The sequence below is a fragment of the Trifolium pratense genome, linkage group LG3 (genome assembly GCF_020283565.1).
Source record: "Trifolium pratense cultivar HEN17-A07 linkage group LG3, ARS_RC_1.1, whole genome shotgun sequence".
Classification (NCBI taxonomy): domain Eukaryota; kingdom Viridiplantae; phylum Streptophyta; class Magnoliopsida; order Fabales; family Fabaceae; genus Trifolium; species Trifolium pratense.
In genome coordinates this window covers 50,208,333-50,220,042 of record NC_060061.1, presented here as the reverse complement: position 1 = coordinate 50,220,042, position 11,710 = coordinate 50,208,333, and the positions used below count along the sequence as shown (strand labels likewise).

Sequence of the window (11,710 nt, the reverse complement as noted above, 5' to 3'; positions counted from 1 at the left end):
GATCCAAGTGATTCATTAACAAAAATCTGATATCGAGTGTCAATAGATCTTTAAGAAAGCTCCAATACTATATTAAAATTTAGGTTGATCTAACTAATTTTGTTTTTAGTATATGGTCTAACTCAAAATTGACTTGTAAAGTTAAACATTTATTTAGACAATCTCTCGTTTTTTGTAACTTCAAAATTCAATTTACCTAAATTTTTAATAGTTAAAAAAATAAAATTAAATAAAAGAATATATAGATGTGTAAAGTTTGACCCTACTCACTTCTCAAAACTAGAATATCATTATTTTGTACTTGAGTTTTATGAAATTACAAAAGTCTAACAATATTGTAAACACACAAAAAATATAATAAAGTCCACTCTCACTATTAAATGTTCACAACTAAAAGATCTCAAAAGTCTAGACCCCAATTTTGATTAATTTCTAATGGTCAACGGAAAGACAATCAAAAAATGAAGGGTACCGTACAATGTACTATAGACCACTTAAGTCATCAAGGTATAATCGTTATTATAGTTGAAACATAAGGTTCAATACCAAACAAGACACTACATAAATATATGTTACAAGTGGAAGACAAGACATCAATTATTTCTTAGCTTCCTCTTTTCTTCCTCTTGTCTCAAATCTGTTTGTGTGCCTATTTAAGAGTTCTACTTCTAAGTCAAGACTCAAGGAGCTTAAGGACTTGAAGTTTGGATTTGAATTCATCAAAATTTTAGCTGCATATATACCCTTATTTCCTTTCAAGATTTTCTTAGCTTTCTTGTCTCAAAAACTAAACTTGATTACAAAAGGCACATAAATCAAGAAAGATTCCCTAAGGTAAATTTTTGTTATTGTTAGTCATCAAGATTTTAAGTCTAATCTTTATTTTATATTGTGATTGAAATTGTGGTTGTGTTGCCGATGTAGAGACCTCAAAATCATTTATATCTGCAATTGCAGTTGTAGACCGCAACGTAAAACTATGAGTCTAATTGTTTGAGGTTAATTACCATATCCAAAAGGTTTCAAATTGCAATTACGGTTGCTTAATGATTATGTTGCAATCACTGATAGGCCGCAATTGCGAACGCGGTAGCCACAATTGAAAAGTGTCTTATCTAGTTATAGGAAGAAATTATAAAGATGGTTTCTTTTTTCATTTTTGCAGATAATTGAATTATAGCAAGATGAGTATTATGTATGAAGAGCTAAGAAGAAACCAAGAAATGGATTCTTCAAATATTATTCATTCCAAACAACACTATCATCAACAACATAATTCTGGTCTCCTTATGAGGTACAATTCAGCTCCAACATCATTGCTTACAAGTCTTATTGACATCAACACTCAAAGCTATCTAAACAATGAAGAATCTTTTACAAGTGAGAGTTCAAGTTCAGAAATGGATACTATGTTTTCTAAGTTGATATCATCCAACAATTTATGGAACAATTCTGAAGAACCTTTACAAGAGTTTGATGTGAAGCCTGTGAAGCAAGAAATAGGTGAATCTGTTCCACAAAATGGTGATTATTCTTATGGTGGATCTGAGTTGATTTACCAAGGCTTTTCAAATGGTTCTAGTAATGGATTTTATGGATCTTTTGATGGAGTTAACTCTAAAATTGGTGTGAGGAATTCTTCTTCCAATCTAATTAGGCAAAAAAGCTCACCTGCTGGATTTTTCTCTAATGAAAATGGTATGAACTTTTTTCTTACTTGCAAACTATTTTAGATTTTACTTTGAGTACTTTTTCGCTTGTAGTAAGGGCTTGTTTGGATTGACTTATTCGAGGTTTAACTACTGACATAAATACAAAAGTATGACTGTTTGGGAGAGCTTATGAAAACGGCTTATGACATGGCCGTGTTGGTTCCATCTTATTCCCTTAAACTCTTCAAGATAGTTTGCAGAAACAATTTATATAAAAACAATTTGACTTTATTTTATCCAGAATTAAATTTACTTTGAAAGTTACTTAGCAGTAAATCAAATCAAATTTTGACTTATTTTTGTATTGTGAATTGATTTATTAGTTGAAGATCTTGCAACATTGAGAGAGTTAGGAAGTTTTAAAGCCAACGAAGTCTCTGGTACACTTAACTTCTCATCTAGGCCAAGGATGCCACAAATAGCTGAAAATGGAGTCCAAAGCATAGAAGCAAATTGTGACCAAACAACAAACCTAGTTAATGAAAATGGTAACTCCAAACGTCACATTCCAAGCTTCACCAATGAGTTTTGGGACAATTCTGCATTCAATGCTCAAAAAACAGAAATTGAAGATGAAATAATGTTTTCTACTTCAAATGGTATGGAATCTCAAGAAGCAGAATTTTGTTATCAAAATCTTGGATTGACTCATCATTTGAGTTTGCCTAGTTCATCTACAAAGATACCATCATCCATGGAGAAGTTTCTTCAAGTTCAAGGATCAGTTCCTTGTAAAATTCGAGCGAAAAGAGGCTTTGCAACTCATCCAAGAAGCATTGCAGAGAGGGTAAAATTCTTATAATTATAAATCTATAACCATTCTACCATGCTATTAAACCTATGTGATTCGACAGTTTAATATATGTTATTTTTAAATTTCAGGTAAGAAGAATGCGAATAAGTGAAAGAATCAAGAAACTGGAAAGTCTGTTCCCAAAATCCGACAAGGTACTTTGGCGTCCGTTAATTTTTCTAAAAATATTTTTCGGTTTTTTATATATCATATGCTGATTTCAACATTATATGAATCATTTTGATTTTGGTAACATGGTACTTCTAATTTGGCAGCAAACAAGCACAGCAGATATGCTGGATTTGGCAGTTGAGTACATTAAAGACTTGCAAGAACAAGTTCAGGTACTAGAAAATTACCACATTCCCTGTCATACTCATATATAATGTACAAAAGAAACACGTTGAATAATTGAATACTACCGAAATCTATAATGTCTAACTAAATCTCTTTCGTCTCTGCAGATACTCACAGTTCGTAAGGAAAAATGCAAATGTACAAGTCATGAAAAGCAACACTCTAGACAATGCAGCTGATTTAATCCCTTTAGATAGCACAAGGGAGCTGAATTTTTGTGCATATATTGAAAAATCATTAATGAGTGTGCCACAGTTTGCAATTGTAATTATAGAAAATAATGCTGATATTTGCTTAGTATTAGTTTAGGTCCATGAAATTTTGAATTTTTTTTTTTTCATTTTTGTTTTCAATTTTGTCTTGTGATTTCCCTTTTTCTTTTAGCTTGATTATATGATCATTATGTAATATCATGTTTAGCAGAGGTCTTTGTTTGAAGCTCTTCATTTTACATAATAAGTTTGTTTACTTTTTTGATGTATAATTGTTACTTTTGGTGTTTCACTCACGCATCGTCGAATCTTGTTACAAATTGAATGAGGGTTTAAAAGATAAAGGAATAGAGATGCCTTGAAAGGTCACTAGAATTTGTCCCTAGCATTTTGACCCAAGAGTATCCAGTTAAGAATATAATTTATTTGAAAGATATTTTTCTAAGAATATTTTGACATAAAGTTCAAAAAACATTAATAAACATTTTACTGGTTTTTTCTCCACCACTAGCTATTCACACCCTGAAAAAAAGAGGTGTTACCATGAGTGGAAAGTGTTCTAGTTGCTTCATTGATGAATGAAAAAAGATAAATTAAAAGAATTGGAAAAAAAAAAAAAAGAATAATAAACAATGAAGGGTATAATATTGAAAAATGCATCGTTTAACATGACCCTTAATATTTCACTGACATTGTAAAATGACATTGTCAAAAACACATAATTTGGGACAAACATGTATTATCTGAGCTAAACTGTACAAAGAAGCACTAATCTGAACATGTAATTTACCTGCTGCATAATGATATATAATTTATAATTTAAGCCAAGTCTTTCACCGTGCATAAGCTTGTTTTTACCATTGGATCACATACTCATGCAATGAATAAACATTCATCTAATTCATCTAATGGTAAAAGACTTTTTTCACTTAAGCATGTTAGACAGAACTTATAATTTGGGACAAACATAAAAGAAACACTAATTGTCGCACATTCATTGTATAAAGAGAAACATATAGGAATGCCTTATGTGTCGTCTCACAAACTTTATGCATTTGTTTCAGACATGTCTTCTAAGGTCTCACACAACTCATGCATGAAGTAAAGCAAATATACAGAAAACCAGTCCCTACTGAAACCCTACTTAAAATCTTATAGATTATTATTATTATTATTAAGAAACTCATTGAAAGAATAGCCACCACTTTATTAAAAATGAGGGTTCATGTCAAGATCAAAGTTTATTAACCTTGCTTATCAAAAACAAAAAACGTTTATTAACCCTATATCCCAAAATTTATAGTTCACTAAAAGATCTATCAGAAGAAAATAAAAAATCAAATTATTGTTTGTACTCATTAGCACTGAAGCAGGCTTTCCCATCGTCTGCGGCATCTGGAGTCGTGCCCGAATTTATGATATTCAAAAGTTGTGTAAGGGGCGGCACAGCTTGTATGGGTACACCATGGGGACTTACTAAGAGACCCCTTGTTGCAGCCTTCTTCCTGACTTCTGCAGCTGCTCTTGCAGCCCTTTCATGAATTCTCCTTCCTCTGGGGAGAGCTGCTTCACCACCCATCATTGCAGCATTGAGGGATTTGTTAGTAGATGCACCTTAACTTCCAGATCCCCCAGCAACTGCAGCAGCTTGGAATGCATGTATCAATTATTGAAAACCCACTGAATTAGCTTGACATTTCTTTTGATGCAATTGGATTAAAAAATTTATTGTGTAATGTAAACCATATTATGCACAAAATTGTTAGATTTTAGCAACAAAATAAAAAATATAGAGCCACGAGCTGATCTTTATAAATTATAATATACTAAAAAATTTAGGAAAAGAAAAAGAAAAGAAAGAATCAGGGCCGTATTTGAGGGAGGGTGGCCGTCCTAGGTCCCTAAAAATTAGGGCTCAAAATAATATTTTTAGGGGTATATTATATATGTTAGAAAAATAAAATAAATAAATACCAAAATTGTTAGGTGATGAAAATAATATGCCAAAATATCTTTTGAAGATTTTAAATTTAAATATATTTTTCATTTATATTTACAATAATATATTGGTAGGAATTATTGTTTATATTTTTTTGTCAAGGAATTATTGTTTATATTTATAATAATATACCTTATGAAGTTGCAATCTAAATCAACCTTGCTTATAAAAAGGGACGGGGGAACGTAGGAAGCACATTAAGAGTTAGACAAATAATAATTTTTAGTACTTGTGTGTTTCCAACAATGTCTCCTATTTTTATGCACGTGTGCGAAAAAAAATAAAAATAAAACAATAGAAAAAGAGTAGAAGAAAACAAATGAGAAACAAAAACAAATAAGTAATTATTATATTTTGATAAAATAATATAATATTGCAATATATTATGCAATTATTTAAATATAATTTTTTTTAGGTGGATAGACGAAATGACGTATGACCTAGTAATATCGACATTTATGTCAGTTGAGCTAAGAATGTGGACATTTAAATATAATAAGTCATTTGATAAATAATAGATACATAAATATTGTAAAAAAAGGATATATATATATATATATATATATATATATATATATATATATATATATATATATATATATATATATATATATATATATATATATATATATATATATATATATATATATATATATATATATATATATATAGTATAATAGGGGTTTCGTAAAAATGAAATAAAACTATACGGGTTGAAATATACAATTATTTTGTATTTCAATCACATATAATATTCAATCTCACGTGATTTGTAATGTATGATTCAAAGAGTAATATTTAATACGTAAAATAAATGAAAGACATATGATTTCTTTACAAGATATATTGATGGTAATATAGTTGTTGTGTTATTTGTTATTGAAATGCATGACTATATATAGTCATATTTAACTAATGAGAACGAGAGAAAATCAATTAAGTGTAAATTATCCAATATTTTATTTTTATTTTTATTTAAAATTAATAATATATTAATTTTGTCATATTTTCTTTATTAATATTCATAACACTTAAATTTCTAAATTAAAAATAAATTATTAATTTCATATTACGTTCAAAATTAAATAAGTTAAAATATATATATTATATATGTTCATTTTAATATGAGGTAAACTCTACCAGTTTATGATTTGAATCTACATTTTGATTTCACTTAGCCAAAACGAGTTGACCGAAAAACTAGATTCTGACAACCTTGATAGAAATGTGTATTTTGGATCTAGCATAAATATTGCCAAAAGTCTTGCATTTGATATATGAGCATAGAACTGACACTTCTAACAATGCATCGTAGCTTTAAAACACGACAATATGACAAAATTTATAATGATGAGGAAATACAATCACCCGACAATCTTTTAGAGCCAATTAGTTTTTGTGGTTGTTGATATGATAATAATTTGATTAAAAAAATATTAGAAAGTATTTTTGAACTTGGATAATGAGGAATTTAAAAAACCTTGCACAATTTTTTAGACTGCTTTTTCTCTTAAGGATTTGTTAGATGTCGATGTAGATGATCTATTTTTCTAAATTTGATGACGTGGTTGTTAACTGCATAGGTGACACCTGTCAATGTGACACCACGTCATATGAGATAGGTAATTGATCAGGATACGCGTCACATGAGGGGTAATTTACTAAAATTTACATAATCGAGGGGCTAATTTCAAAAATAGAGTTAGAGAGAGATGGGAGAAAAGTTAGTCAATTACCCCCTGTGACGTGTATCCTGGTCAATCATCCCTCTCTTGTGACGTGGCGCCATATTGGCAGGTGTCACTTATGCAGTTAACAACCACGTCTTTAAAATAGACGGAATATACGAAACAAGAAATAATATGATTGACGTTTTATAATTTCATGAATATTTACTTATTTACAAATTTCCGGGGATATTCGAACAATTTTGAAATTTCGGGGTATTTGGTAATTCTTCTTGGTACTTAATTTAAAATGTGTTTAGCTCCTTCACGTCTTTCTCTTTACCGTTGCTTCAGTTCACGTCTTTCTCTGTTTCTCATCTTCCCTTCACCGAATCAGTGAATCACCGTCGAACTTCACCGTGCCGCTGTTATTCCGCTGACAACCGCAGCCACCGCTCTTAACAAAGTGACCTTCTCCTCTCTCTCTCTCTCTCACTGAAGCAAAAGGGGAAAAACATAACCCTAAGGAAAAATCAAAATTCAGGTTAGTACTTAGTTGATCAATTTTTTCCTTTTTTAATTGTTTGTTATGATGTTGTTGTTGATGTTGTTTATGCTTCAATTCATATATTGGTACTGTTAATAATATTTTTGGTGTTTATAGTTGATCAGTATATTTATTTATTGAAATTGTTATTATAAGCAAATTCCAATTTCACTTTTATTTTGACTGGATTTTAATTCACTGTATCAAGTATTGAATTTGTTTTATTTTTGGGAGAGTGCGTGTGTTTCGTTGTTTTTCTTAGACTGCGATTTTCTCATAGGAAAGAAGGTCTCACGCTGTTAAACTTTTCAGTAAGAATGATATCATTAGTTTACACTGTGTTCTATTGTCATTGGAAACAGCACCAAAAGGAGTGGTGAGCTCGTACGATTCTCTCTCGGAGACATGGCGCCGCACGATCTCCGCCGTCCTTTCAAGCGACCCTTAATCTCCGATCAAGAGAGACGAAGACAACACTCCTTACTCCGTCAAGCACAGAATCGCCTCGACGCCCAACGCCACGCTCGCTTCTTAGCCTCCACCACATTCTCTCTTTCATCCTCTCAAAACCTCGAACCTCAACCAGAGCCTGAGCACGAACAGGAGGAACCACATCAGAAGGAGGAGCTCGACGTCTTGGAAGCATCGAATCTAAAAGGCGATGAAGCTCGAAAATGGTTTGCGAAACAACTTATGCATCCTGAATGGATGATCGATATCCCCGAAAATCTCACCAATGATTGGTAATTTCCTTCTCTCAAAATTTTCTTCACAACTTGTTCTTTACTTCAATTCAATTTTGAATTTTGATTTTTTTTTTTTTTTTTAGGTTTGTTTTTGCAAGGCCTTCTGGAAAACGGTGTTTTGTTGTTTCCAGTAACGGAACAACGATAAGCCGTTTGAGAAACGGTTCAATACTTCACCGTTTTCCTTCTAAATTGCCAAATGGGGCAAGGACAAAGGAAGTTTCGTCCAGTTCTTCGCATTCTTACTCTATACTCGACTGCATTTTCCACGAGGTTACCACTTTTCCTTCCTCATTCTAGTGTTTTTGTTGTTGTTAATTAACGTTGGTTGTTTGTTTGGTGTGTTTAAGTGCGATACACTTTAGGTTTGCTGAAATCATCGAGTCACGTGATTTTGTAGAAGCTCTATAGTGTAGCTTTTGCAAAATCCTAGTGGTACATTATGATTTATGTCAATCACACTGCAAATCCATCCAAATATACACTTAATCTTTAACACATCACAACTAACCATATACGTGACTTTAAAGGTAGTTATGATTGATTGACAATCTAAAGGCCGTGTATATGAATTAAGTTATTTGTTTGGTGACTCGTTTCTGTTTTTTGGAATAACAGCAGGATCAAACTTATTATGTTATTGATATGGTTTGTTGGCGTGGCTACTCCCTCTATGATTGTACTTCGGAGTTTAGGTTCTTTTGGGTGAATTCTAAGCTTGCTGAGACTGGTGCTTGTGATCCTCCTTCATATTATCACAAGTATACGTTCAGTTTAGTTCCAGTGTACAGTTGTGACCAGAGTGGTTTGTGTTCAGCTTATTCTGCGCCTGTGTCTTATGTCAAAGACGGTCTTCTATTCTATAACAAGTATTAACTCTTTTCTCTTTCCTTGCATACCAATTTGTGAATTCCATTCCAACCTGTTTGAAATTATAATCTTGTCAGTCTGTTCATGGATAGTTTTGGATTATTGTTGAAAACTAGAATCTTATCAATTATTAGTCTTAATCTTTCAGAAATATCATGTGATAAACTAATAATGCCAAGTCTTGGTCATTTTATCCCTTTTTAATTTTTTAGGCTCTTATTTTGTGTAATTTCTTTTGATTTGTTATTTTTTCCTCTTAGGCATGCACATTATCAGGCTGGGATTACACCATTAGCATTAGTTTGGAAGGATGAGAACTGCAGCCAATATGTTATGGACACTGACAACAAAGGACAAGTTCCTAACCAACAACAGGTGTTTTACATTGTTTCCTTTACATTTTCTCGTTGCTTTGTTTTTCATGCCATTTTATCACTCTGTATATTTCAATCATATGATGTTGTAGATTTCTAGACCTTGATGATTGGAAACTGCATTATGTACTTCCATGTATCTATTACTTGACCATAAATGATACACTGCCATAGCGATGTATATCAATCAGTTTCTGGCTTTCCAAACCAGGTGGTTTTGGAGCTTCAAGAAGATGGAAAACTGGCTACCTGCGATGATCCTCCTATGGCATTTGGCTGTTTGGACGGAAGCTTCATCCAACAGGTTTGTTTAGAAGAGGTTTCAATACAGTTTTTGATTTTCTTGTGATGCATAATCTAGTTATATGGCTCACACAATCTAAACTTTACACCGCATATATATCGAAGTTGTATTGAGTCCCACATTGCCAAGCTTCTCAGGCTGTTGGACATATATATGTGCTTGGGCAACCTTTATCTTATGAGCTAGCTTTTAGGAGTGAGATCCAAGCTCATTTAACAAAATAATATTACACATATTCTAGGAAATTGATGTATTTTACCGAGCAATACTAATTCTTGTTGGCATGTATAATAGACTCAGTTATGAAATGTAACAATGAACAAGTTTGCATCTTAGGCATCCAACTCACTTTTTTATTTTATCTTTTTGAAAATAATCTAGAATAACTTTCTCAATTTGCAGTCAGATTTGCATTCAGGGTATCTTCTACGATTTGCAATTGGAGAGGGAGGATTGGTTTTGGCGGATGGGAAACTTGAGAAAGCTGATCTAAAGTATCTTGGCAAAGCCAATCGAGCTCGTGCCTCTGCTGATAGTTTCTCTAAGGTTGTAAGGGAATATTAAAGCAAATCATTGTTGATACGAGTTTGCCATGATTTCTTTATTTTTCATTAGAATTCATCTTTGTTCATTTTTCTAATATCTAAATGCTAAGGAGATTGGTTAGATTTAAGGAGCTCGTGCATATTTGTTCTGTTTTTAGACTTATTTACTGTTTGTCTCAAAGACTTCCGAGAACCATTGTAGATTCACACTGTTTTCCTCAATAATCATCATTAGTGGTTTTGATTGTAATCATACTGCAATTTTGCACTTACAGGTTATGTTCCAATATAATGTTCGACACTCCCCCCTCAGAATTGATGATTTGTTGGGATCTGTCAGCTCCCCAGTAGATCAAGAAAGTGAAACATGTGACATTGAGATGGATGGTTGATAGGAAATGCTCTAAGGATCGCAAATGTCAGTCTTCATTATCCTGAATGCAATGTTTGAAGTTTTCACCTTAATTTTTGGTTCTCTTTATTGCTTATTCCATGAAGCCTTCCATAATTTATATTGAGGATCCACAAAATTGCTTATTCCATGAAGTTTTCACCTTATTTTTTCAATTTTGTCTTCTGATTTTCCTTTTCTGTTTAGCTTGATTATAGGATCATTGTGTAATATCATGTTTGGCAGAGGTCTTTGTTTGTAGCTCTTCATTTTACATATAAGTTTGTTTACTTTTGGTGTATAATTGTTAAGTTCTTAACTAATCAAGTGATATTCGAGTGTGTTTCACTCGCTCAGCCTAGAATCTTGCTGCAAATAATGGGAGTTTAAAAGATAAGGAATAGAGATGCCTTGAAAGGGGACTTGAATTCGTCCCTAGCATTTTGACTCAAGAGTATCCAGCTAAGAATAGCATTTATTTGAAAGATATTTTTCTAAGAATATTTTGACAAAAAGTTCAAAACACATTAATACATATTTTACTGATTTTTTCTCCACCACTAGCTATTCACACTTTGAAAAAAGATAAATTAAATGTATTGAAAAAAAAAAAAGAATGATAAACAATGAAGGGTATAATATTGAAAAAGGCACCGTTTAACATGACCCTTAATATTTCATTGACATTGTAAAATGACATAATTTAAGACTTTCTATGTAAAAAAACACATAATTTGGGACAAACATGTATTATCTAAGCTAAAGTGTACAAAAAGCACTAATCTGAACATGTAGTTTACTTGCTGCATAATGATATACTCCCTCCGTCCCAAATTATAAGGGAAAAAAACCCTTTTTTTTGTCCCAAATTATAAGGGAGAAAGTCATTTTCAAAAATGTTTTTTCCTTATTCTCATAAAATTAAATGCAAATTGCATTTAATTTTCCCTCTCTACCCTTTTCTCATTAAACAACGACCAATAAAAATTGTTTTTACATCTTCCTATACAACTTATTCCAAGGAAAACCCACAAAAACATATTTCAAATTTTCATGTTTTACTTTTTCTTAATAAGTGTGATTTTTTTATTTTCTCTTATAATTCGGGACGGAGGGAGTATAATTTATAATTTAAGCCAAGTTTATAGTGTATAAATGAGACACGTCTTTCACCATGCATAAGCTTGTTTTTA

General features: G+C 31.8%; 2 protein-coding genes across 4 annotated transcripts; both read left to right on the top strand.

Annotated features, from left to right (window-relative positions):
- The first annotated feature begins 537 nt into the window (after positions 1-537).
- Positions 538-3,330, top strand: LOC123917542 (transcription factor bHLH130-like). 2 transcript variants are annotated; one of them, XM_045969291.1, is made up of 6 exons: positions 538-834; positions 1,166-1,698; positions 2,036-2,499; positions 2,595-2,660; positions 2,781-2,849; positions 2,970-3,330. In XM_045969291.1, exons 2-6 carry the CDS (start codon positions 1,185-1,187, stop codon positions 3,039-3,041), a joined length of 1,185 nt encoding a protein of 394 aa, XP_045825247.1. In that variant the 5' UTR covers positions 538-834; positions 1,166-1,184; the 3' UTR covers positions 3,042-3,330. The 2 variants fall into 2 exon arrangements, with proteins under 2 accessions (XP_045825247.1, XP_045825248.1); XM_045969292.1 differs by having other exon boundaries at positions 583-834; positions 925-1,698.
- Positions 3,331-7,051: 3,721 nt separating this feature from the next.
- On the top strand, positions 7,052-10,793 carry LOC123917540 (snurportin-1-like). Of its 2 annotated transcripts, none has more exons than XM_045969290.1 (8): positions 7,052-7,284; positions 7,650-8,030; positions 8,117-8,306; positions 8,655-8,902; positions 9,164-9,278; positions 9,489-9,581; positions 9,984-10,127; positions 10,402-10,793. In XM_045969290.1, exons 2-8 carry the CDS (start codon positions 7,693-7,695, stop codon positions 10,516-10,518), a joined length of 1,245 nt encoding a protein of 414 aa, XP_045825246.1. In that variant the 5' UTR covers positions 7,052-7,284; positions 7,650-7,692; the 3' UTR covers positions 10,519-10,793. The 2 variants fall into 2 exon arrangements, with proteins under 2 accessions (XP_045825246.1, XP_045825245.1); XM_045969289.1 differs by having other exon boundaries at positions 7,054-7,284; positions 8,652-8,902.
- Positions 10,794-11,710: the final 917 nt, after the last annotated feature.